Genomic DNA, 25,547 nt, shown 5'->3' with positions numbered 1-25,547 from the left:
CTCTCTGTCCCAAAAATAAAGAAAAAATAAATAAATAAAATAAAAAGAAAATAAATAAATAAAAATGTTTATTTAGTTTTAAGAGAGAGAGAGAAGAAGAAGAAGCAGAGAGAGGGAGACACAGAATCCAAAGCAGGCTCCAGGCTCTGGGCTGTCAGCCCAGAGCCAGACTCAGGGCTCGAACCCACAAACCGTGAGATCATGACCTGATCCGAAGTCGGACGCTTAACTGACTGAGCCACCCAGGTGCTCCAAGCCATCCTAACATCTAACCTTTCTGTCCCATCTCTGACAAGTAGCTGCTCAGCCTCTGCTGGAAAATGGGGAGTCACAGAGAACCAAATGCTTCATTGTTGAAGAGTCCAGGATTGATAAATTCTTCCTTATGTTTAATCAGAAGCAGTACTCAGTAATTTCTGTTCATTCTACCTCTTAGAGAAATCTAAATCAGTCTAAATTCAAGGGGTAAATAAAACCGTAGATGATTTTAAAAAATGCATTTCAAGCTTGGTTTTCTTGATTCCTTGATTAAATAGCCCAATTGGTGGACAAGAATTTCCCAAGTAATTCTATTTACTAGAATTTCAGTGAGCAAGGGAAGCCCTAATATGAAGAAAAAGGTACTGTTGGCATCTGAGAGATCAAAGGTGTACTTGTGAATACTTTTCCTCTCACTTTTGTGGCCTTTCCTCTACTTTCTTCATTCTTCCCTTTAAATTAAAACTCCTTTCCACTGGGGATGATTTCAGCTGGGTTTCTCTCTGATGAAAGCAAATGACATTGTTATTCCAGAGATATTTGTTAGAACGAGTGAATCCAAGTGGTGAAATATAGAGAGTAGAATATTTTTGCACTTTTTACCACTCAGAGAAACCATTTTCCTCTCCATTTATCCCAAGTAAGCCACTGGGGTGGGGGTGGGGGGGTCGAATACATAGAGTTATTTGCATTGCTTATTAATGCACACATATTATTTGTGAAACACTTTGCACCTTGTGGGGAAATATTGCCTTTAACACTAAACCCTACAGTGGGATAGCTTCTACCTCTCTGGCAGGAATTTATCCTCAAGGTCCCATAGCAAAATGTCTTTCTCTTTCAAATGCCAGTGTTAAAATTGAATTCCATCTTTGTTTGCACTGTGTGGACTCAAACAAAATCTCAGCTTACATAATGATGCATACCCACAGCACCTGAAAACTCCTCCTTTTTGAAGATGTGATAAATGAGGATTGCAGCTGAAACTTGGTTGCCAGAGGTAAAGGCTAAGTGTGAATTTCAACTGGAGCCAAAGCCTGATGCTTAGTTGGACATTAAAACTGTTGGGTGGTCTTATAACATATGCCTGGTGTTTGTTTCACTGGGCCAATTGGCCTTCTAAGTGTACTGACTTCCAAGTTTCATCCCACACTCTGAGACACTACCTGAGAGCCAAGAGACATGAAATTGTTGACACAAGAGGATATAATGTTTGTAATAAAATATTCCATCTGTCTCTTTTATATCTGTGCATTTTTTTTTTTTTAAATTATAGGGCACTTAAGATGTTCAGGCAATCAAGTTTTGGACAGGCTTAACGTTTAAACTTTGCTATGAGTTTCAAGCCACTCACTCTGTGAACTTCCTAGATCCATGTAGATTTGTTTTAACAAATGTGTTCATTTAAGGTTTAATGGAATTAACCTTTTTAATTCTTAGCTTTTTAAGAATTTACTTCCAGTGACGTGACATGACATAACTAATTGCTTCTTGTGTTCTAAATAGGCATTCTGGGTTCTTTTTTACGAAGGCTTAAGTTTCTTTTTGTACTGAAAGTTACAAATGAAGTTTTCACCGGCAAAGAAGGTAAGAATAAAGAAGGGAAGTGGTTGGTTTTAGCCTATTTAGAATATGTGGTGACTTATGATAGATGGGGAACTATATTCCATTGTGTACCATAGGAAAATTTTCTTAGACTTTCTTGGCCTCAGATTCCCCACTCATAAAATGCATATTAAAATGTCACATTTTATCAAATCTAAGCCACCGTTGATTGTGACATACACCATGATTTTATGTAACTAAGGAAAACAAAATATTCCATAACCTATAGCATAACACTTTCTTACCCTTGAAATTGTCATTTGACACTCATTGAAAGGGCTTTGTTTTTTAGCTTTATTTAGACATATTTAATCATATGTCAGATTTGTTTCTATGATTTTCTGTGTTCACAATAATTCTCAATGCAGTGAAAGAAAGAAAGAAAGAAAGAAAGAAAGAAAGAAAGAAAGAAAAGTATTATCAACAATCTGATACACAATTATCTTGTTGTATATTTTGCCTTTGTACTCAGAGCCATCAAAGTCTTCCGGGTATTACAGACAGCTCCAGTCTCAAATACACTTCCCTCTAATTCAGTACATCGGCATGAGTAGCTTTTAACAATAACTCCCTGTGAGACTGACCCATCAGGCACCCAAGTGTGCAAGCTGGGCTATCCTACTTGCTCTCTTTCAATTTCTATCTCCTCCCGTAACAGGGAACCTTTAAAAAAAACGATAGCTCCATTCTGTCAAGCTTTACAGACTTTAGGGCTTTATATAAATTCCATTGAACCTACATATTCTAACTTGATGGCCTTATCCTAGCTGAACACTTGTACTGAACTACCTCACAGTCAGTAGAAGTATCTTTGGAATCGCTTGGCACATGCCTCTACGATTCACTTTCCCCTGACTCATCATGCAAGGATACAGTACCGCAGAATTTATCTCTCTACATTCAGTAACCTTCCTGGTTCACTCAACCAAATGAGAAAAGCATTAGACCACCTAATGTAAAAATAAATCCCTCACTGTGATATTTGGAAAGATTAGAAGTGTTTCTGGTTCATATGTAAACTCCCTTCCTCTCTGTAATGAACACAAAACCCAGTCGGTTAAAATTCCTCACTCTTGTGTTTTCGATAAAAGCAAAGAGTGAATTAGTAAGGGGAAAATAGGAAAAGCTAGTCTGCTCTCACCAGTAATAGCATGTGTGTTCCTGTTCATGAGAATAAGATGGAAAGCTTATCCTGTTAAAAGCAACACATTTAAAATTCTGTGGGTTTTCCAAATTTTGAGATGTTTAGTGACTTTATGCTTACGATATCTTCTCAACTTGTATCTTCTCAAATTGATTAAGTCTTCCTTTAAGTGACCCAGCCACATATCATTCCAAGGGGAGTCCTAACAAAGGGACTTGGGAAGCCGCTGGATTTTCATCCCGAGATGATGTGCTCCTCTACTGCCCTCTCCTGTAAGTATCAATAATATCCACAAGGCTGACGGAATGGATGCTATTGTTATTAATTGAAAGCAGAATATCTAGTAGAAGCTCTACTATGGAAAGAAAGAAAGCGCAGAGATAACCTTTTAAAAAGTGGTAAATTTTCATTATAAATCACCACAAACGGTGCTATTTTAAGTCACCATTACTAAAAAAAAATGTTCCAACAATACAAAGCCCGCTAAGCAGAGTTGGTTATATTCGTAACAGCAAGAGGTAATTATCGCCAGATCGCATGTTAGAACACTTTTCTTCACTCCATGGTAAGTAAATGAGTTAAAACATGAAGTGTAGTGAAGAACATACACTAACTTCTGCTCCCAATTTCCTCTTTTTAAATATCTCCTCTCTTTACTGAGAAGAGAAAAGATACTCATTTTTCCTCTCTTATCAGAACTGGAGTGTAATATAGAGTCACTTATTTGCTCTTGTTTATAGCTGGGTCAATTTCACTTTAACAGAAGCTTATTCAGATTAAGCCTCCTGATATTTCTTTAAGAAAGATTTTTTAATGTTTATTAATTTTTGAGAGAGAGAGAGAGAGAGAGAGTGAGCAAGGAGGGGCAGAGAGAGAGGGAGACACAGAATCCAAAGCAGCCTCCAGACTCCATGTACTCAGCACAGAGCCCGACATGGGGCTCGAACCCACACCGCAAGATCATGACCTGAGCCAAAGTCAGACACTTAACAGACTGAGCCATACCCAGGTGCCCCAAGCCTCTTGATATTTCAGTGTCTTCTTTCTGTTTTGCCTTCCTTTCTCCCTTCAACAAATATTTATTGAGCATATTCTGTACCTCCGGTATCTTATTGAGAGCTGGAACAAGACTGGTTCCTGTCCTCATGGAACTTAACAAACAATTGCAATGATTAACAAACAATTGCAAGAATAAGTATTTTTAATTATAATTTTCCAGAACATTACAGATTGAGCAAGTAGTAGTTGTAAAGGACCCTAATTGGGCTACGGAAAAGTAACTGAGAGGTCAGCATGCTAAAGAAATGTGGTATGTGAATCTGGAGAATAAGGCATGGGTAGAATATGCTGGATCTTTTAGGACATGTTAATGATCTGGGCCTTTATCTCCAGAGTAGTTGGAAACCATTGGTCATTTTAGGCAGAGGAGTGACATAATCAGACTATGTTTAAGAGAGATAACTATACCATCTGTGCGGGTCAAGTGGGGAGAAGACTGGATGCAGATTTTTTTAGGAGATATTGCCTGAGTCCTGTGAAATATGACAGTGGCCTGAAATAAGGAGAGAGTGGATGAGTTGGAGAAATTTTTAGAAGGCACATAGGAATAAACTCATCATGTAAGCAGAGGAGGCATGTAAGTTTCTTTGTTAATCAAAACAAAACTTGCCCGACTATACCTTCTCCCTTACTCATACAGCTGCACCAAGCACATAGAAATCCCAACATTTAAAGGAATTTTAGGCATGTTTTAGTTATACGTCATCTAAACCAATATAGAAGGCATATCCTTCCATGATAAATATATTGAAATTTTAAATACATTTAATTATACAAGTGTGTGAATATGTATGCATGTATTTGTTTTGTGTATGTTTGTGTATATGTATATCATGTAAATATGTACATGGATGTACATATATGTATATATACACATACACATACACATACATACATGTGCAAGATGATTCAGCTGCTGCTAATGAGGATTCAGAGCCTGCTCTAGACCTTACAGTGGGGGACCTTTAATGTACACGGAAGAACATTTGGGACTCAGGTGGTGGGCTTGCCAGAAGCAAACCTTTGTATGATGCCACTTCTATTCATGAACTGAGCCAGGAAAACCATAAAGAAGCTTCCTTGCACCTTAGTCAGTGTGTTAAAGGGAAAGTAACTTTAATTTAAAAACCAGCCAGGAATAAACTAGCCTGAAATTTCTGCTACACATTGGTGCAAAAACTAAACTGAAAATCTACAGTAAAATCTAATTCAGAAATGTTGAAATCCAAAGGCTGTTTTCATAAGCAAACACAAAAATGCTGCTAATATGTAATCAAAAATTTTAAACCACATGAGAAACAAATAATAATATGAAAGAGTCAGTAGATAGAATCAATAGGAAAATTAAGGCAAAAACTACAGGTGACTTCACAATCTGAAAAGGACTATAAAATAAGCTTAAAATAACTGAAAAAGTAGAAGAAAGAATAGATGTCCTAATAATACAAAATGGTATGAATAAAACATCAGTTGTATCCAAAAATGAATTAAAAAAGCAATTCAGAAAACATCAAAAAATTAAGAGAAAATATCTTCAGAATATGGTTAAATAGCAGAAAAAAATAAAATTGAAGAGAGAAGTATAAGAGGACCCTAATCGAAAATAAAAGATTTATTTTCTAGAGACATCTTACCAAAAAAGATCTGAACTCAGGAATAATTGAATTTCAGAGTGAGATGCCCAAAAGAATGGTTCTATGTGTAATGACTTTTATGGGGAAGGATAATGAAATCAATCACCCATTCTATCATGTGGATCAACAGTCAAAAGCACTTCATCATAAGCACAGAACTTCTAAAGAACTTTGTGGGATTTAAGTTTTAATCTTCAACGTAATGAAAAGAACTTCCTCCCATATAGACATATGCGGCACAAGATCTGCTTTTCTGCATAAACAACTAGAAAACTGCATAAAATATATGAAATAGAGCAGAAATGTGATGCCTGAGAAAAGAGAAACAAACAAGATGAGCTCTATGATCATTTCAGTTTTCTCTCTGGAAGCAATTTCTACATTACAGCATAGACAGAAAAAAAAAAAGTAAAACCAACTTCCTCACTGAGATGAAAAGACAGACATAAAAATTTGGGGAGGCTAAGGTGGCTGAGATTTTCAGGGCAAAGAACCAGGGAACCATGCAGAAAAGGAGCTCCAGAGAGCTGCATAGGCATTGTTTCAAGTCTTTGACTGAATCCAATTCTAGTCATGCATTAAGAACTCTACAAGGCCAGCCAAAACAACATCTGGAAAACAATAAACTAAAAAATTCCCAGACTTCAAACAGGGTTGGGAGATATTGGAATTCCTATCAGCCAGAGAGGAATGCACTTGTTAAATACACAAGACATTCACTAGAGACCTCAGAGGAGTCATGCCTTAGTTCTAGGACCAAATAGTCCTAGACGAAAGGCTACAGTACTGTGGACCCATTCTAGCAAAGCCTGAAGACAAACCTCAAAAAGGATAAAACAGATCCTCAAGTAATTTAACTGTCTGCCAAAACAAAGTTCAAGATCTTTAAAGGAAGAAAACAAAATTCACTCAACTACACAAAAATTATAATGTCTAGCACCTAACCAAATATTGCTAGACATGCAAAGAAGCAGAATTACTTGACCCATACTGGAAGGCAGCGAGGGAGGGGAGGCTATAAAGAGATCCCCAAATGGCAGGGATGATGGAATTAGCAGATAAAGACTCTTAAAAAAGCTATTACAATTATGCTCAAGGGTTTATAGGAAAAGGGAAGATACTTTTAAAATAATAAAACAAAACTTCTAGCATTGAAAAATACAATACCTGAAATGAAAAATTCACAGTAACGTCAGCATCATGGCGACAAACAATGTCCCTCATACTTTTCCCCCTCCCTGAACAACAAAAATTCACCATCCATCCACAGACAAAAGTGCCATTGAGGGAGCTATGGGATCCAGCACCATATACCAAGGGATCTGGGAGGAATCTTGCCAACCCATGCATGGGGTAATTGGCAGACAGACCCCAGTAGCAGGTGTGGACCCTGCATCCATTCATGAGCCAGCTCCAGCCCCACTCAACCATGATCTGGAAGCCCCTGGAAAACACCGTCTTAGTTAATCATTCACATCTGAGAAAGCATTTGTGGAAGTACAGGTTTCCAAAGGAAAAGATCCAGCACACCATTAGAGCCAAAAAAAAATGAACTTGGACACATGAATTTGGATGGTTGAGAGGCAACTTGACTTTACCCATATCATCCCTCTCCCAAGGCAGCACAGCTGAGGGCCCTTGCCAAGCCAAACATATTACAGGAAAGGGATGACATTAACTAATATCTCCTCATGGTCATAGATGCAAAATCTTTAACAAAATATGAGCAAATCAAATCTAGTAATATATAAAAAGGATAATATATTATGACCAAGTAATGGAGTTAATATTGGTTTAACATTTTAATATTAAGCAATATGATTATAATATTAACCGAAGTAAATAGGAAAACCATATAATCTATAATCGTAATCTTAAATCATGTAATCATATAATCTTAAGTCCTATAATCTTAACTAGTGGGGGAAGAAAGACATTTCACAAAATTAGCTCAATTACAGTGAAAATCTCAGCCAGCTAAGGAATAGAAGGAAAATTCCTCAACCTGATAAAGCACATTCATGAAAAACCTATACGTAACCTCATAATTAATGGTAAAAGACTAAATGCTCTATGCTTAAGATTTGGAAGAGGGCAGGGAAGTCTCTTCTCAGTGTTTCCTTTCAAAATTATACTGGAGGTCCTATCCAGTGCAATAAGGCCAAAAATGAAAATAAGTTAATAAAAGACATACAGATTAGAAAGGAAGACATAAAACCACATTTCACACAAAAATGATCAGATTTGCACACAACATGATCTGGAGATTCTAAGAAATCCACAAACACAGTTAAATGACTAAAGGGTAAATTTAACAAGATCACAGGATACAAGTCCAGGGTAACAGATAAATTATATTCTATATACTAACAAGAAACAATTGATGTATAACAGTTGATGTATAAGTGTCTCATAAGTGGCACAACCCCAAAGTATGTGTTTCCCAGTACTTCCCATAGGACGTAGCTCCAGTCTCCCATAGAGATATCTGGTGTATGCACCCTTCTGTAGCCCCTTCTTTAATCATTCCACCCTTGACAAGTGCTTCTGTACCTTTACAGTTCGGTACTGTATTTGTAAAAACAAAATCTACACGTAAGTGACCCATGCAGTTCAAATTCATGTTGTCAAAGGGTCAGCTGTTTTAGGTTCTGTTCCTGAGAAACCCAAACCAAATCAAGTGGCCACACCATTGGCCTGGAGTTGAGGTCACCATGACCCTACCTGTTGATGCCTCCATCCTAAGGAGGTTGGAAAATGGATCCTCTGCCTAAAGACAAGCCCAGACTGTAAGTAGGTAAAGTTAGGAACTACAGGCTTTGAGGGTCTCTACAGTGGGCGGTACCAGGGGCAATGCCTATAGGAGCTGTTTTGAATTGCTTTCTTTATCAGCGTGTGATGCATCATGATTCCTTCATCGATGTCGTGTGATGATGTCACTTTCAGCTCCCATTAATGTCTGCAAGCAGTCAAAAGTCCATAACCAATGACAAAGAGACAGTGATATCATCTTCACAGTCTGTCTACTTTTTCCCTCTTCACGCTCTAAAGTTAAACATTAATTCCAAAGAAAGGCGGGAAAGGAAAAGACGTGAGAGAGGAGGATGTTTTTCTCCTGCACTCAAAATTACTACCCCTGCAAGGGTCATTTGGAAGATGAAGAAAGTTTTGGGGTTTTTTTTTGGTTTTTTTTTTTTTTTTAAATATATATTTTTTTTAACGTTTATTTATTTTTGAGACAGAGAGAGACAGAGCATGAACGGGGGAGGGACAGAGAGACAGGGAGACACAGAATCGGAAGCAAGCTCCAGGCTCTGAGCCATCAGCCCAGAGCCCGACGTGGGGCTTGAACTCACAAACCGTGAGATCGTGACCTGAGCTGAAGTCAGACGCTCAACCGACTGAGCCACCCAGGCGCCCCAAGAAAGTTTTTAATCAAATATGAGATCTAAGTTTTACAGTGAGTAGCCCAGAGTTTTAATAACTGAGCCTATTTTCATATTTAGATTTTTAGTTTAATATTGAATTTTTGTATTAAAATAAACATATTTGGGGGCACTGGGGTGGCTCAGTCTGTTGAGCATCCAACTTTGGCTCAGGTCATGATCTCACAGTTCGTGAGTTCAAGCCACACGTCAGGCTCTGTGTTGACAGCTCAGAGCTTGGAGCCTGCTTCAGATTCTGTGTCTCTCTCCCCTGCTCATGCTCTGTCTCTCTCTCTCTCAAAAATAAACGAACATTAAAAAATTTTTTAATTAAATAAAAACATATTTAATACTAAAAGTGACCAAAAAGTATAAATTGGAATAATGTCCTAAATGAGTCTGGTAGTCACCAGGAGATAGAGGTGGGTAGGGGGTGGGATCTGGGGTTTCAAACAGAGCACAGCTCCCAGTAGTCATTGAAAAATAAACATGGGGACATGTAAGTACATATGAATATATAATAAATATATATACATAAATACCATCTAAGTGAGCTGTCTCTATTCCCTGGAGCATGCACATATATCTAACAACTGAAAAAATAAAGCATGGTTTTTGGATGATGCTTCTGAAGGATGTTGGTTGTAAATACATCCAAATCACCTGGATTGTCAGGATTTCTGAGAACGTGGCCTCAAAAATCTTCATTTTTTTAATTAAAAAAATTGTTTAAGTTTATTTATTTAGTTTTGAGAGAGACAGAGACAGCATGAGTGGTGGAGACGCAGAGAGAGAGAGGGAGAGAGAGAGAGAGACACCCAAGCAGACTCCGCATTGTCAGTGCAAAACCCGACATGGGGCTCTAACTCACCAAACAGCCAGATCATGACCTGAGCCTAAACCAAGAGTTGAACACTTAACTGATAGAGCCACCCAGTTGCGCACAAAATCTTCATTTTTAAACAAGTTCCTCTTGGGGCACCTTGGTGGTTCAGTCAGTTAAATGTCTGACTCTTGGTTTCAGCTCAGGTCATGATCTCATGGTTTCATGAGTTTGAGCCCCACATTGGGCTCTGGGCTGATGTGCGGAGCCTGCTTGGGATTCTCTCTCTCTCCCCCTCTGTCTCTACCTCTCCCCTGCTCAGGCTGTCTCTCTCTCTCGAAACAAATACATAAATTAAAAAAAAATTTTTAAACAAGTTCCTCAGGTTAATCTTAAGAATATTACAGTTTAAAATTATTGTTCTACATATTATCCTGTACCTTGCCTTTTTTGGAGATATTTCCTCCTACTTTCTTGTTCTTTTTAAAGATTGTGTTGGCTATCCTGTATCCTTTGTAATTCCACATGTAATGTAGAATCACTTTGTCAATTTCTATAGTATAGAAAGGTCTGCTTCATTTCATTTAATCACTGAATCGGATTGTCTTGTCTTATTTAATTTATACAGTCATTCCTCTATTTTGGATATTTTTAACTTTTTTGCCATTTCAAACCATGCAACAATAATATCTGTGTGCATATGTTATTAAAAAGTATGCAAGTACTGTTTATTCTCAGGCAGGTTCTTAGAAGACTGGACAAGGTATGTGCATTTCAAATAATGATAGACATGATCAAATTCACTACCAGGAAAGGAATTAACTCCTTATAATATGTAAATGTGTATGAAACTGCCCATTTCCTCGAGTCCTTTTAAACACTAGATAGTATTTATCTTTTCTGTTTTTTTTTTTAATTTTTTTAGTATTTATTTTTAAGAGAGAGAGAGAGACAGAGTGTGAGTAGGGGAGGGCCAAAGAGAGAGGGAGACACAGAATCTGAAGCAGGTTCCAGGCTCTGATCTGTCAGCACAGAGCCTGATGTGGGACTTGAACTCATGAACCATGAGATCATGACTTGAGCCGAAGTCAGAGGCTTAACCAACCTAGCCACCCAGGCCCCTCCATTCATGAATTTTGCAAGTTTTATTGATTTTGTTTGTATTTCCATAGTTATTAGAGAGTTGGGCATCTCTGATGTATTTATTGACATTTTTTTCCTTCTTCCATGAGCTGCTTTCTTTTTTTCTTATTGATTTGCAGAAGCTCTTTTTATGTTCTGGATAGTAGGTTTTTGCCTATTATTTATGCTGCATATATTTCTTCCCTATGTGCTGCTTGTCTGTTTAGGTTGTTTTTCTCTTTATAAAAGTTTGAAATTTCTCAGTCAAATCTGAGTTGACATCTGAATTTTGTTTATTACTGAGAAAGACTTTCCTCATCCAAATATTATTTTTTAAAATTCTTACTCAAAAAGGATTTGACTTTTATATTTAGCTTTTACTACATTAAAAATTATATGGTGTGAATTAGAGATTTATTTTTATTCATTTGCATGTATAGATAATTGCATCAAAGATATTTATTAAACATATCACTATATTTTTTGTCTAATGTAAAATGTCACCTTTATCATAACCAAATTCCCACATATATGACTGTGTTTCTGAACTCTATTTTGTTCTTTAAAAAAATATTAGAAAATATTTTTTTTAATGTTTATTTATTTTTGAGAGAGGGACAGACAGACAGAGGGTGAGCAGGGAAGGGGCAGAGAAAGAAAGAGACACAAATCCGAAGCAGGCTCCAGGCCCTGAGCTGTCATCGCAGAGCCCGACACGGGGCTCGAACTCATGAGCCGCGAGATCATGACCTGAGCCAAAGTCAGACGCTTAACTGACTGAGCCACCCAGGCGCCCCTAAAAAAACATTTTTTTAATGTTTATTTATTTTAAGAGGCAGAGACACACACACAGAGTGCTCGCGGGGGAGGGGCAAAGAGAGAGGAAGACAGAATCCGAAGCAGGCTCCAGGCTCTGAGCTGTCAGCACAGAGCTCGATGTGGGGCTCAAACTCACTAACTGTGAGATCATGACCTGAGCCGAAGTCGGATGCCCAACCGACTGAGCCACCCAGGTGCCCCTGAACTCTATTTTGTTCTTCAAAGTATCTGTTTCTATGCTTACGCTACCTTTTAAAAATTAGTGTGTTGTCATATTTTTCTTGACCTACTGGGAAAAGTCTCCTCTTACTGACCTTCTTTTAAAAAAAGTTATTATTATTGGGGCCCCTGGGTGGCTCAGTTGGTTAACCGTCTAACTTCACCTCAGGTCATGATCTCATGGTTCATGGGTTCAAGCCCCACGTCTGGCTCTGCACAGACAATGTGGAGCCTGGAGCCTGCTTCAGATTCTGTGTCTCCCTGTCTCTCTCTCTCTCTCTCTCTCTCTGCCCCTCCCCTCCTTGTGCTTTCTCTCTCTCTCAAAATAAATAAATAGGGGCACCTGGGTGGTTCAGTTGGTTAAGTGGCTGACTTCGGCTCAGGTCATGATCTCAGAGTTCCTGAGTTCGAGCTCGACATCGGGCTCTGTGCTGACACCTCGGAGCCTGGAGCCTGCTTAGGATTCTGTGTCTCCCACTCTCTGCCCCTCCCCCACTCATGCTCTGTCTCTCTCTCTCTCTCAAAAATAAATAAACATTAACAATTTTTTTGAAGTAAATAAACATTTTTTTAAAAATTATTATTGCATTAAATTTATTAGAATTGCTTTTTAGGGATGAGTCTTCTCAATTAAGACCATGTATGTCTTACTATTTATAAAAATCTTTTACAGAAAACAGGACCAGTTTTTAACATTTCTTAAGGCCCCCCAAATTCTGTAATTTATTGATTGAAAAACACATAATCATCAAGACTACAGTGTATAAGGTAAGGCTTATAAGTACTGAAGAGTGGCAGGCTATGCTACCCAAAATATGCCACTGTGGCTTAAGGAACATTTTGAACTAAAGGCACTTGAAAAAACAGCAGGTTCAAGAGGAGCAGGCTGACCTCCCCTTGTCTTCCTGGAAGCAAGAAACAAACCTGGCACGTGACAGCTGCCCTCTCTGTATCAAGAGGAAAGAAACATTCTTACTACCAGAGACCCAGAGTGGAGGCGGAGAGAATTCTGTACAAATAGACCTTGTTAAAATAGCTCATCTTCTGTTGGCCTCCCCATATGTTTTCGTTACTTTTCCACAACTGCCTTTCTTCAACCTAGTTTGAAGGCATTTGGGTTTTGCCACTTCTTTGGGTTTTCATTTCTTTAGGAGGGCTACCATGTCCCATAAAACTTACATTAAATGAATCTGCTTTTCTCCTGTTAATCTGTGTTAAGTTAATTTAATTCTCAGGCCCAGCTGGAGACCCTAAGAAGATACAGGTGAAATTTTGTCCCCTGCCCATATTTATACATATATATCCTACATTTATATTATTCCTTTTAATTGTATTGGAGTGTATTGTATTGTATTGTATTATATTTTTATTTGGCAGAGAGAGAGAGAACAAGCAGGGGAGGGGCAGAGAGAGAGGGAGACAGAGGATCCGAAGCAGGCTCCAGGCTCTGTGCTGACCACAGAGAGCCTGATGCAGGGATCAAACTCACCAACCAGAGATCATGACCTGACCCCATGTGGGATGCTTAACCGACTGAATCACCCAGGTGCTCCTCCTTTTATGTTTTTAATCTTTAAAAAAAAAAAAATGTTTTTTGTTTATTTGTTTGTTTGTTTAGAGAGAGAACACAAGCAGGGGAAGGGGCAGAGAGAAAGAAGAATTCCAAGCAGACTCCATGCTCAGGATGGAGCCTTACGCAGGGCTTGGTCTCAGGAACCTTGAGACTGTGGCCTGAGCCGAAATCAACAGTTGGACACTTAACCAACTGAGCCACCCAGGCGCCCCTCTATTATCCCTTTTAAATTCTTTTCTCTCCCCTTCACTAGTCCTCCTCCCTCTCAGTAGATAAAATTACTATATAACTCGCTACAAAAGCCAAAACTTTAGGAGTCAAATCTGTGATGCCCCATATTTGATGCTTGGCCAAGAAGAGCTGATTGTGATCCCCAAATATATCCCAAATCCTTTCACTTTTGTGCTTCTCTACTGCAATCACTCAAGGGCAGTCATCATTTCTTAGGTGATGTGTCAATTCAGACTAAGGTTGGATAGTGTATAACCAAAGGTTGTGTGTCTGGGGGCGGGTGGTTACTAGATAAGATTGGCTTAACCAAGATAGAAGCTTTATTGCTCTTTCACAAATACAAATATGATAGTGTTCGAAACAAGATAAGAGTATGTTCCCTCTCAGTACTTAAAGGCAGTTGACTTCTATTGACTTCTGAAACAAGAATGGTTTCTAGTATGCCCGTGGCTTCCAGCCTGTGGGATGTCAATGCCTGGGAGTTCATGGAGTGGCCAGGTGTTCCCCAAGCCTTTTATGCATTGAGTATTATCCATAGGTTAAATAAATAATATGTATTCTATGGTATAACAGATATTTTTTAGCGATATGTCAATCCTTTCGTGGTTAATAAATCCTGCACATAGGGGCGCCTGGGTGGCTCAGTTGATTGAACATCTGACTCTTGGTTTCCACTCAGGTCAAGATCTCACAGGTTCACGAGTTCGAGCCCCACATCAGGCTCTGTGTGCTGACAGTGCAGAACCTGCTTGGGATTCTCTCTCTCTCTCCCCCTCTCTTAGCCCTCCCCCTCTCATTTTCTTTCTCTTTCTCTCTCTCCCTTAAAATAAATAAATAATCTTTAAAAAATCCTGCACATTCATATATATAATATATAAAATATATAGATTGTATATATAAGTTATATATATAAATTGTGTATATACACATAATAATGCATATGTATATAGAGAGAGACAGACAGAGACAGAGACAGAGAGAGGAAAAGAGAAAGAGCTCACTATGCACCATATACTATGTCTGGCCTGAGAATGTGAACAGATTAGGACAAGTCCCTGCCTTGTCATGGAAAAGAAGGTCAATAAATAAATGAACAAGTGTCCTAAAGAAGAGAAACAGGGTGCTAAGACAGAGAAGAGAGTAGCTGCGGGGAGATAATTTTAGATAAGAAAATCAAAGGCTTCTTTGAAGAGGTGACATTTGAGCTTGGAATGAGCCAATTATATGAAGAAGGGGGATGAACATTCTAGAAGGAAAATGAAATAGAAAGGACTCGTTCTGTTTAAAAAGCATGACAGGGGCAAGTTTGGCTGGATCTTCACATGTAAGGAGAAGATGCTTATATATGTAAGATAAAGTTGCAGATAGGCAAAGGCAGATTATTCAACACCTTTCAGTTTGAATTTATCTTTAAATCAGCTGGTGAGTCTTAAGCAAGCAGGGACATGATCTGTTTCCGGTTTAGAAAAACTTTGGCTACTCTGGGGGCACTAGAGGAGAGAGGCAGGCAGGTGGACAAGACAACAGACAGTAGGTATTATGAAGTCTGGATATGGCACACAGGAGGTCGGCTGGCTTGCTCTCAACATTGAATCGTTTTCTGTTCAGCAATAGTACCCACTTTTGTGGGCGCTACTGCATCCCATCTAAAAAACTACATTTTCCATCCTTCCTTCAAACTAGGCGGGGTCACGTGATGAGGTACTGGCCAATTAGGTTTGACCTAAGTATTGAGTGAGACTTTCAGGAAGCCGCTAATGACGTCAGACTCACCTGAGTCTGTCCTCCAGGAAGACAGTGATAGCTTAGAAATTCCCCCACCCTCTTGTTTGCTGAACACCACTCCCCAACCTTTGTGTGTTCCAGGAAGAGGATTACTTCAATGAAATGCCCTTCCCCCTATGGCTTAGGTAAGACTCCTTCCACAATCTCTCCTGAATCTCATAAGACTCTCAGATGATTACCTGTGTTTACCAGAACCTCTGAGGAGGCCAGAGTCCCTCCAACTCCCCATTTTTTTTTAATTGAGATAGAATTGACATATAACATATTAGCTTCAGGTGTATCCAATGCCCCAGTCTTTGTCTCATGAATGATTAGCTGAGATTAGAAATATTTGCCTGAAAAGAGCTAAATATAGAGACAAATGTTTCCAGTTCAGCTGACTGAAATTTCCTCTGATTACAAAAAGTTTCCAGCTCTAAATCATCCCACCTGAGACTTGTCTATGCCTCCTATGAAAATCTAAGGCAAAATTACACTGTGATGATACTGGGACCTTAGGATCTAGGGTGTTTTATTGCAGTAGCCTGAACCAAATGATATCCTTCTTTGTCTTATGCATTTTGTCTTTCACATCCTTTTATAAGGCAGATAGTGCATCTTCCTTGGCCTTCTTCCTTCCTAATGCTTGAAATGTATAAGCTGAAGGCTGGAGCTCAGGCAGCCTTCTTGGGCCACAAGGTGGCATACATTTAAAATAAACTATACTGGGGCTCCTGGGTGGCTCAGTTGGTTAAGTGTCAGACTTCAGCTCAGGTCATGATTTTGTGGTTTGTGGGTTCTATCCCCACACCCGGCTATCTGCTGTCAGCATGGAGCCTGCTTTGGATTCTCTGTCCCTCTCTCTCTGCCTCTCTCCTGCGTGTTCTCTCACAAAATAAATAAGTAAATTTAAAAAAAAATAAGAAAATAAATGAACCATACTATACCAGCCTGTGGAAAGGGCTACAAAAGAACCATAAAAGAATGTAAAGCAATTACAGAGAGAAAAGAGATTAACTGTGAGGGGTCTGAGTGAATCTCACGGAAGACTTCTCAGAGATGACACTTTATATAAGTCTTAACAAGCATTTTTGATCGACGAATGAGCAAAAATGACGAGCATGATAGAATCTGATCCAAATTGACCTCGACAGGTGGGAATAAGTGATCAGTACAACAAAAGTTGGCTATTGGCTGGATTTATGGAATGAAATAAAAGGCAAATTAAAGTTATTTACCAAGGAGGCCAGAATAATGATGCTGGGGAAAGAAATGGAGACTCTGGGAGGAGCAATAAATGAATCACTTGATCAGAGGTAAGTAAATGGCCGAATCTTTAAGTGGAAATTCCCTAGAGGCAGCTAGAAACACTGCCTGAGCTGTTAAAGTGAGATTGGAAAAGGTATACATTTTGAAGTTGAGAGTAGATGTAGATGAGCTTATGGAAGCTGCCTGGAGACTGGAAACTCCACCACCACCCCGTGGGGCTGTAGCAAGATCAGCTGTAGCAAGATCAGCTGTTGCAGCCTGTGGAGCTGGCGTCTGGGCGCATGGTCTCTTGTAGCTTCTCTCCAGCCGCTGTGTGGAGCAACACTGTTCTGAAAAGATTTTTAAAAAGTTACGCGAAGAAAACAGTGTTACTGGCTCCAGCGGTTTTGAGACATTCTGGGTATGGAGATAAACAGCTTCTTCTGGTCTTTAAGATATGTTTAAAGATGGATAATGTGTTATAAGTCCCAAAGGAGGTTGGTGATTGTGTGCCATACACTATAATTTCCTATTCCCCTACCATTACTGTTTATTAATCCATTTAATAAATGTTTATTGAGTCTGTGTTATGGGTGAAGTATCCTGTTTCCTGGAGAATAGCAATGAACAAAACAGATAGGGTTGCAACTCTTAGGGAGCTAGTGAGAGAAGGCAAGTCATAAACAAAGAAACAAGGGAGTTAAAGAAGTTCAGATAGCTATGCGGGAAAACAAACAATCCCAGATGAGATAAATAGTAACTAGGGGAAGATTTATGCCCAGTCTTAAGGAGTGAGCCAGCTGTGAAAAGAACTGAAGTAGCATTCCAGGATTTTGCCAACAATTTCATTATGAACGTTCAATAAGTTGTCATTGCTTGTTCTTTGCCAGCAACGGAGCTAGAGTATGAGGATTCCAAGGTGAACTATTAAAAGTTGTTGCTCATTGTGTTGGAGCCTACATTTAAGGTAATGAAATAAAATATAAATGACCTTAACACAGTGACTGCAACAAAATAATTGCTCAATAAATGTAAATTTGTATTATTATTTAAAAGGGTTTTTTTTTTGCAGTCTGGCAAGTCAGTTTATCTCATTGTTCACATTGGCTTTTTTCCAAATTCTATTAATGCTGTCATAAAGGAAATTTTCAACTTTTAGTGTTTGTGGGCCCTGCTACTGGGCTCCCAGGGAAGCTGTATTTTAACATTTACCAAGGTCAAAATGGCTCCACGAAACCTCAAAGCGTGGGGTTGTGCCCCAGGCATACATTGTACATCTGCTTTGTTAAAGCCGAAAAGCAGCATTCTGAACACAAAAGATAAGAAAAAAAAAGGAAGAAACTTCCCTGGCTCCCATACATTAAAGTCAAACAGCCCTGCATATACTAGAAACTGAAGATCTACAACTTTCTGAAATGTCCTTTGTCTAATGATTTGTAACTTTTTATGTCAAAAAGCATACGTAGCCCTACAGCAAATGTTCCTTTGCCAGAGCAGTCTCTTGTGAAGATTGTGTATCTGGGGCGGCTCTCCTGACTGGGGCTCGACTAAAATTCCTTTCTAAAGGAAAGGAAATTCTAAAAGGTCTGTTCATTTTGTGTCAACAGTTGTGTTTTCCACGTGTTTATTTGCCATTTGAGTATTTTCTGTGATTTGCCTGTATGTATCCTTGGTCAACATTTTGCTGTTTTGTTTGCCTTTTGCTGATGGATTTGTAGTTCTTCATATGATCTGGATATAGGAGCACTTGTCTGTTAGGACGAGGGAGCATACAGCCCCCTGACAGGCTGCAAACACTGCCCCTCCCCATCGGCCCTTCCCAGGTGGGATATGTGTGCTATTCCTCAGGCATTCCTGGCTGCCCAAGAGAAAAGAAAAGAGGAAAAACAAATGGTTAGCTGATAGAGATCACAGTCCTGCAGGACCTGAGTCTCCATCCATTTACAAATATCTTAGGAAATCACAAGAAAATCGCAATCTTAACCAATAGCCTGATCTCCGGAAACCTATAGACTCCGTTTTCTGGAGCCCTGCATCATCCCTCCATAGTGATGTGGGAAACAAGGGCAGAAGGAAATGGTAAATAGAACTCAATTTCCTTACAACCTGCAGCCCATTGACAACTACTTGAGGCAGGCAGAGTAAAACATTCCTCCAGGAACTCCCTATTGTCTTACTGTTAATACTTCCCTAGAGGGGAAAACAACCCTAGTTTGACAATAGCTAGGCCTCCAGGACCCTGTGAGTCTTCAGCAGGCGAAAATCTCACTGGAAACTTCCCCTGGACTTTACCTCCCCCAGCTCCCTAGTATTTCACCAGTGTCTCTTCATGGTCCCAGGGCAGCTCTTCCTGCCCACGCGTCCTGTCCCCGTGTTTTAATAAAATCACTTTTTGCACCAAAGATGTCTCAAGCATTCTTTCTTGGCCATCAGCTCTGGACCCCGTGAGCACCCCCCCATCACCCCCAAAACCTCATCATGTTATATGTGCACATACTCTCTCTCTAATGTCCCCCAGCTAGTAGGTGACATAGTTGATATGGCCTGTGTGCCACAACTGTGACTGCAAACGCATAATATTTAATTAGCACTTGGGTTTAAAATTGTGTATGAGAGGGGCACCTGGGTGGCTCAGTTGGTTGAGCGTCTGACTTCGGCTCAGGTCATGATCTCACAGTTTGTGGGTTCAAGCCCCACATCAGGCTCTTTGCTGACCGTTTGCTTAGAGCCTGGAGACTGCTTCAGATTCTGTGTCTCTCTCTCTGCCCCTGCCCCGCTCACACTTTGTCTCACTCTGTGTCTCAAAAATAAATAAATGTAAAACAAAAATTTAAAAAAAAAAAAAAAATTGTGTATGAGATAGGTGTACACTTGGCTTAAGAGAGGTTAATGGGAAAGATACCTGGAGGTTCTGTTTGATGTGGTAGCTAAGAAAGTGAACAACATAGACTGTGGTGAGCTCGTCTACGACGGGATCACCCCTGGAACATCGTGACCGGTGTCAAAGGTAAACATTCAAGGCAGTTAAACACAGATTTTATGTAGGAACTACTGACAGTAAGAGAAAGAGCTGAGCTCCGTTCTGATTTGTGCAGAAGTGATTTGGATGTTTTAAAGGGAGAAGAAGGGAGGGAGATGATGGGGACCTAGAGGTAAAGTCAGAGAAGTGAAGAGTTACAAAGGGTTGGTCAGTGTAAATGCAGTGAAGACCGCTGTGTTTGCGAGCTGGTGGCTGCAAAAGTTAGGGTTCTATCCCCCAACAGAGACTGAGAAACAAAGGCCCTATCCTTCCTGTGGACTATATTTCAAAGAAACGACTCTCAGGTTCCCAGAGAGAGAGAGAGAGAGAGAGAGAGAGAGAGAGACTTCTGAGTTAGAGATACATGCTCACGGTTGTAAGCCCTTTGAGAGGTCAGGGCCTCATCAGGTTTGCTTGGAACAAATAGTGATTCTGGCAGCCATGAGGTTGGGAACAAAAGACCCCAGTGATCAGAAAGTAATAACTGACGGACAAGATGGGTTCCCTGATGCCAAGGGAGGAAACCTAAAATTTTAAACGGGCCAAATGACCATGAGGAACAAAGCCAGTCACACAGCCTAAGGTGACAGGCTTGGCTTGCACAAAATTCAGCAAAATTTGCAAAAAGACCCCTGCAGCACATTGTATCATGCTCTCCGAAGGCCACCACATTCTGAAACTACCACTGGAAATATCGAACTGTATCCTGCTTGCCATTCTGCTTTGGAGATTTGTTGTTTGAGACAGGAGTCTGACCAGTCTCCATAAAAGGCACAGAATTTGTGTGTTTTGTGTATTTAACCTGAGCCTAATCCTTCCCTTTTAGAGCCTACTCTTTGTAGGTGAAAATGGCATTTCTCCATTTGCAAACTGCATGATAAAGCTTTTCCAATGGCTCTGACCAAATCCTGCAATTCCAGGTTTTTTTGTTGACCAGCTTTCTTAGGCAGACACTTCATGGGGTTTGGGGGAGCAGCCCTGGGGTCAACCTGGGGGCAGGCCCGCGCAAGTAGAAGTCACACTAGAAGTCGGTCAGGTGTCTTAGTCTTGCAGGCATCTGCAGGAGTTGCCTTATGCTGAGGGATGCGCAGTTCTCACTAGTTCTTGGACCCACAATTTATGAGCAACATTAAACACGGAGAATGGGAACCAGGATAGCAGAGTCTGAAAATCACATCCCATTAGAACTTTGAGAGAACTGGGCTTCGCCTAGAAAAGGCAAAGCCTAGGTAGTTGTCGCGAGCGTGCTATGGAGGTGCACACATGAGTTATGAATTTCCACAATGTCAGCTTTATTCAGTCACAGAGCAAGATTAACATAATTGTAAAGCAGGTTCAGGATTTCAAAGTCAGTGACATTTTGCTACCTGTTTGACTTGGCTTCTCACATGGCACACGAAGCAAAGCATATGATAGAGTCACCCAACAAACGAGATACAGCAAGGGGTAGGAAGTTAACAAACTAAAGTCAAAGTCAGTCTTGGGAGTGTGCAGTTTGAGATAAGGGCTCCGACCAGTCAGGGTGTGCTCTTGGCACGTGCTGCTTATTATGTTCAAGCCGTGGAGAATCTCTGTTCAGAGATCAGTAGGGTAAAGCCTTCCGTGGCAGTTGCCTTTTTGATGTGGTCAGACAGGAAAGGACCGTTATCTAGACAGTCTGACAGTTTGCTGCAAAGATCCTCCCTTTTTAAAGGCGTTTAATCAGTCTTCGGCCTTTGCAGACCTCCTTTGCTTTTGCTAGTTATCAGTTCTGGGTATCCTCAGCTTGTGGTATTTATGGCCATATCCGGCCTTAGCTACTCTTTGGCTGCTTACATCACTGCTTCACATAGATCAGCGACACGAGTGACTCTGTCTTGCTTTCTACGGTAGTAATAACTCTCTTCAATACCTCCAAGATAGTTATGAGAACCAGGGATCCCTCTAACCCACGGTGGGCCTGGGAGTGGGGGAGAAGAGTGACAGGTGCAGGGAGGGGATTTTTGCCTCCAGTAAGAATTTTTTTTTTTTTTTTTTTTTTCTGGCGATTAGGGCTGCTCAGTTTTGGAAAAGGCTGCACGGCAACAGAGTGAGCTCTCCATCCTAGGAGTATTAGAGCAAATGGAACTGTAAGTATGCGGTTTAAAATTTCTTCCGACGAAATCTTTATTGACCTTTAAAGATAAAACAGGAAGTTATTTGGTCAGCAAAACGCGCTTATCCGGGAATAGCAAAGAATTGCAATTCAGGACGTGCAAGCCGTGGCCAAACCACTGGCAAGCCCAGCAAAGGAGAGGACCGTTATTTCAGGAAGAAGAAGGAAGCCGGGGAGGGTTGCTTTGAACCGAAAGTTCACTGAAGTTCAAGGGAGAAAAGTGATGAAGTTTTCTCATTGGCTGAGTTGCTGGGGTTGCTAGGAGATGCGACAAACATCTTTTCCTGCTGAGGCCTGGGACTGTGGCTTCCTTCCCGTTGAAGATTCTTCCGTGGGGGTCTGTACTTGACAATTGTCCCTGCAATTGACAAGTCTTCTTATAATTGGCAGGAAGTGGTACAGCCTGAGGGCTCCACTTTGGTGAGGTTTCCCTTTATTAATTTTGACAACGTTCTCTGATTATGTTCAGCAGGAGGGGAGGAACGCGGGCGTGCTCCGTAAGGATACTGACAAGCAAGCAGGAGGTCAGAGAGCGTGAGGACCAGGGGAACGGGCTCTGGAAAACTGGGGCGTGTGCTGGGCTGTGAAGCCAGGTTGGGGAAGCTGCCGCTCGGTTTCGAGCTGACCGCGGCCTCCTTGCCAACTGCGGCGAAGAACGCCGGGCAGACACGCCACAGGCGGCGGGAGGGCAGCACCAGGGTAGCGAGGCGACTGCCGCCGGAGGAAGGGGGCGGGCGGACCGCCGGCGACGCCGGGCGCGCGCGGCCCGGCGGGGACGCGCGGCTCGCACTGGCCGCCGGCTCCGGAAGGGGGCGGGGCCGCCCCGCGCGCCCGTTACTTAAGCCTGCGAGCGCCTGCCGCGCGCCGCCGAGGCTCCTCAGCTGAGCTCGGAGCGGTCGATCGCTCTCGCTCGCGCAGCCGGCGCTCCGCTCGCCGCTGGCTCCACCCGCCATTGTGTAAGTGCGGCCGCCGCTCGGCGCGCCGCCCGCGCGTCCTGGGCGCGCGGGCCGCGGGATGGGGCGGGCGGCGAGGGGAGGGGGCGGCCGCCTCTGGCTCCTCAGTGCCCGGATGGTGGCGGGGCGAGGGGAGAGGGAGGCGCGCGGCGGCCCCCGGGGGCGCGCGTCGCTCCCGCCGCGGCCTCCCTCCCGGCTCCTCCCCGCCCGGCGGCGCGGGCCGGGCCGCCAGCGCCTGGGCGCCGCGGGGGCTCCGCCCGGAAGCGGACGCCGGGGTGCGGGATGGACGCGGCCGGCGCTGTGGCGCATTCGCGCGCTGTTTAATTAGCTAGGGGACATACTAACGTGGCGTTTCTGTTCTCTTAGCGCAGAGGCCTCTAGTCCGGTATGGAGCATGCCTTTACCCCGTTGGAACCCCTGCTTCCCACCGGTACTGTACTTTTGTCCACGTTTCGGTGTCACTGACGCGCCCCTCCTCGGAGCCCAGAGAGGCTTCTAGACCAGAAATGTTTGCAGTTGGCCTTGGACTCCCGAGTTGTCAGCCTTAGGCGTACCCCGCCAGCCTCCCTTCTGCGTCACTTTCCCCGCCTGAAAAAAGCAAGCCTAAACCTTAGTCCTTGCCACCTGGCGTTGTTAGGACCCAGTGACTTTGGTTAACTAGATGCGGTCCCCCTGGGGGAGAGGCCGCGCCGCCTGCAACGTTAGCCCCTAGGCCTCTGACCGCTTGAGCTGGTGTGGAACTAGATTAGGAGACACCGAGGGGGTTGAAGGCAGTCACCTTCTGCAATAAAAGGTTAGAAAGTGGCCATACAAAGCACTTTAAAGCCGTAACACTCACTTGAGGATTTTTATTATGTTAAAGCTCAAAATTACTGTAATTCACAGGGTGCTGGATGGAAAGCAGAATTTTGGTGAGGCTGCGTTCATGCGCCTGCGTAATTGCACCTTTCTTTTGGTTGAGAGATACTGCGAGTGGGGGAGGGGCAGAGAGGGGGCGAGGGAGACTCCGAAGCGGGCTCCAGGCTGTCCCGCTGCAGAGCTCGACCCGGGCCTCCAGACCACGAAAAGTGAGATCATGACCTGAGCCAAAGCCGAGAATTGGATGCTTAAGCAACTCAGCTGGTTCCTGAGCCACGCACGTGCTCCAATCATTTCTTAATATATTTCTTTACCAGTTTCTACTGGTGTAGAGCTTCTCTTTTATCAGTTCATAAATTTAAACAGAATGCATAATTTATCTTATTAAAAAAATTTTTTTTTTTTAACATTTATTTATTTTTGAGGGACAGAGACAGCAGGAGCCTGGAGGGAGTAGGGAGAGAAGGAAACAGAATCCGAAACAGGCTCCAGGCTCAGAGCTGTCCGCATAGAGCCTAACGTGAGCCTGACCCGGGGCTGGAACTCACAGACCATGAGATCAAGACCTGAGCCTAAGTCCGAGGCTTAACGGACTGAGCCACCCAGGTGCCCCCACAATGCATAATTTAAAGTTTACTATAAACACATGAATAAATGGGCTTTGTTAGGGTACTGAATGTGATTTGAACTTGTCCAGTTCCACAACCTGGAAGTATTGATGGTAGAACAAAGAATAGAAGTGGGGGACTTTGACTTCTTAACTCTGCATTCCTTCACTAGGCTGAGTTTTTCACATAGACGCTCATAACTTACTTGCAAGAGAAGGAAAGCAGTAGCAGAGCTAGAATCTGAACCCAGATCTGTTTGACCCTTGTTAAAAGGTCGAGCGTTGAATTATTTGTGTAAACAGCTTTTCAAAAGTTTGAGGAAAGCCTTGACAGAAAAAAAAAAAGGTGTGGGCAAATATTTTGCAAAATCAAGTTCTTAGTACTCAGTAGTAGCCAAACCAATAGCATTTCCACGAGTCGACACTTGATCCATGTGGCTTGTTGATCAGTTTTGTTTAAGTGCTTTACTGTGATCAAGGAAATTTTCAACTTTTTATATATTTGGGCCCCGCTCCTGGGCTCCTTGGGAAGCTATACTTTAACATTTACTGAGGTCAGACTCTGCAGAACCTCAAAGCATGGGCTCTATTTGTGACCCGAGCACAGACTGTACATCTGTTAGGTAAAACCAGAAAGGAGCGTTCTGAACACAAAAGGTAAGAAAAAAGGAAGACCCTTCCCTGGTCCCCATAAAATTAAAGTCCTGCATATTCTAGAAATTTAAGGTCTGCAACTTTCTGAAACCTCCTTTGTCTGGTGGTTTGTAACCTTTTAAGTAAAAAATACTGATAACCCTACACCAAATGTTCCTTTGCTGGAGCACTCTCTTCTTTGTGACAGTCGTGTATCCAGGGCAACTGTTTTGAGTTGGCCTTGAATAAAACTCAGTTTTTAGAAATTCAAAAAGATTTGTTCGTTTTGTGGCAACAGCTGACTGAAGGTTTCTCGTGTTTTCTAGGTTGAAAGGAATAGATCGTAGAGTTAGTGTAGTATAGTAAAGCTTGAGTCAAGGAATCTGAATCTCTTGGTTTAAACCCTAGTTTTGCCACTA

The 25,547-nt window shown here is 41.7% G+C and overlaps 1 protein-coding gene across 5 annotated transcripts in view; it reads left to right on the top strand.

Moving 5' to 3' along the window:
* The first annotated feature begins 22,454 nt into the window (after window positions 1-22,454).
* Window positions 22,455-25,547, top strand: part of TPK1 (thiamin pyrophosphokinase 1) — a 347,870-nt gene continuing 344,777 nt past the window's right edge. Inside the window, exons 1-2 of one of the 5 annotated variants that reach the window (XM_019453102.2) lie at window positions 22,455-22,601; window positions 23,402-23,460. In XM_019453102.2, the coding sequence (XP_019308647.1) occupies window positions 22,539-22,601; window positions 23,402-23,460 (122 nt within the window). In that variant the 5' untranslated portion in view covers window positions 22,455-22,538. Of the gene's footprint in view, window positions 22,602-22,902; window positions 23,034-23,396; window positions 23,461-25,547 lie in introns of those variants that run through there. The other 4 variants (XM_019453094.2, XM_019453103.2, XM_019453095.2 and 1 more) reach the window with 4 other exon arrangements.

The sequence above is a fragment of the Panthera pardus genome, unplaced genomic scaffold (genome assembly GCF_024362965.1).
Source record: "Panthera pardus isolate Hobbes unplaced genomic scaffold, ASM2436296v1 HiC_scaffold_8, whole genome shotgun sequence".
Classification (NCBI taxonomy): Eukaryota; Metazoa; Chordata; class Mammalia; order Carnivora; family Felidae; genus Panthera; species Panthera pardus.
This window is presented reverse-complemented; position numbering and strand designations above follow the sequence as displayed.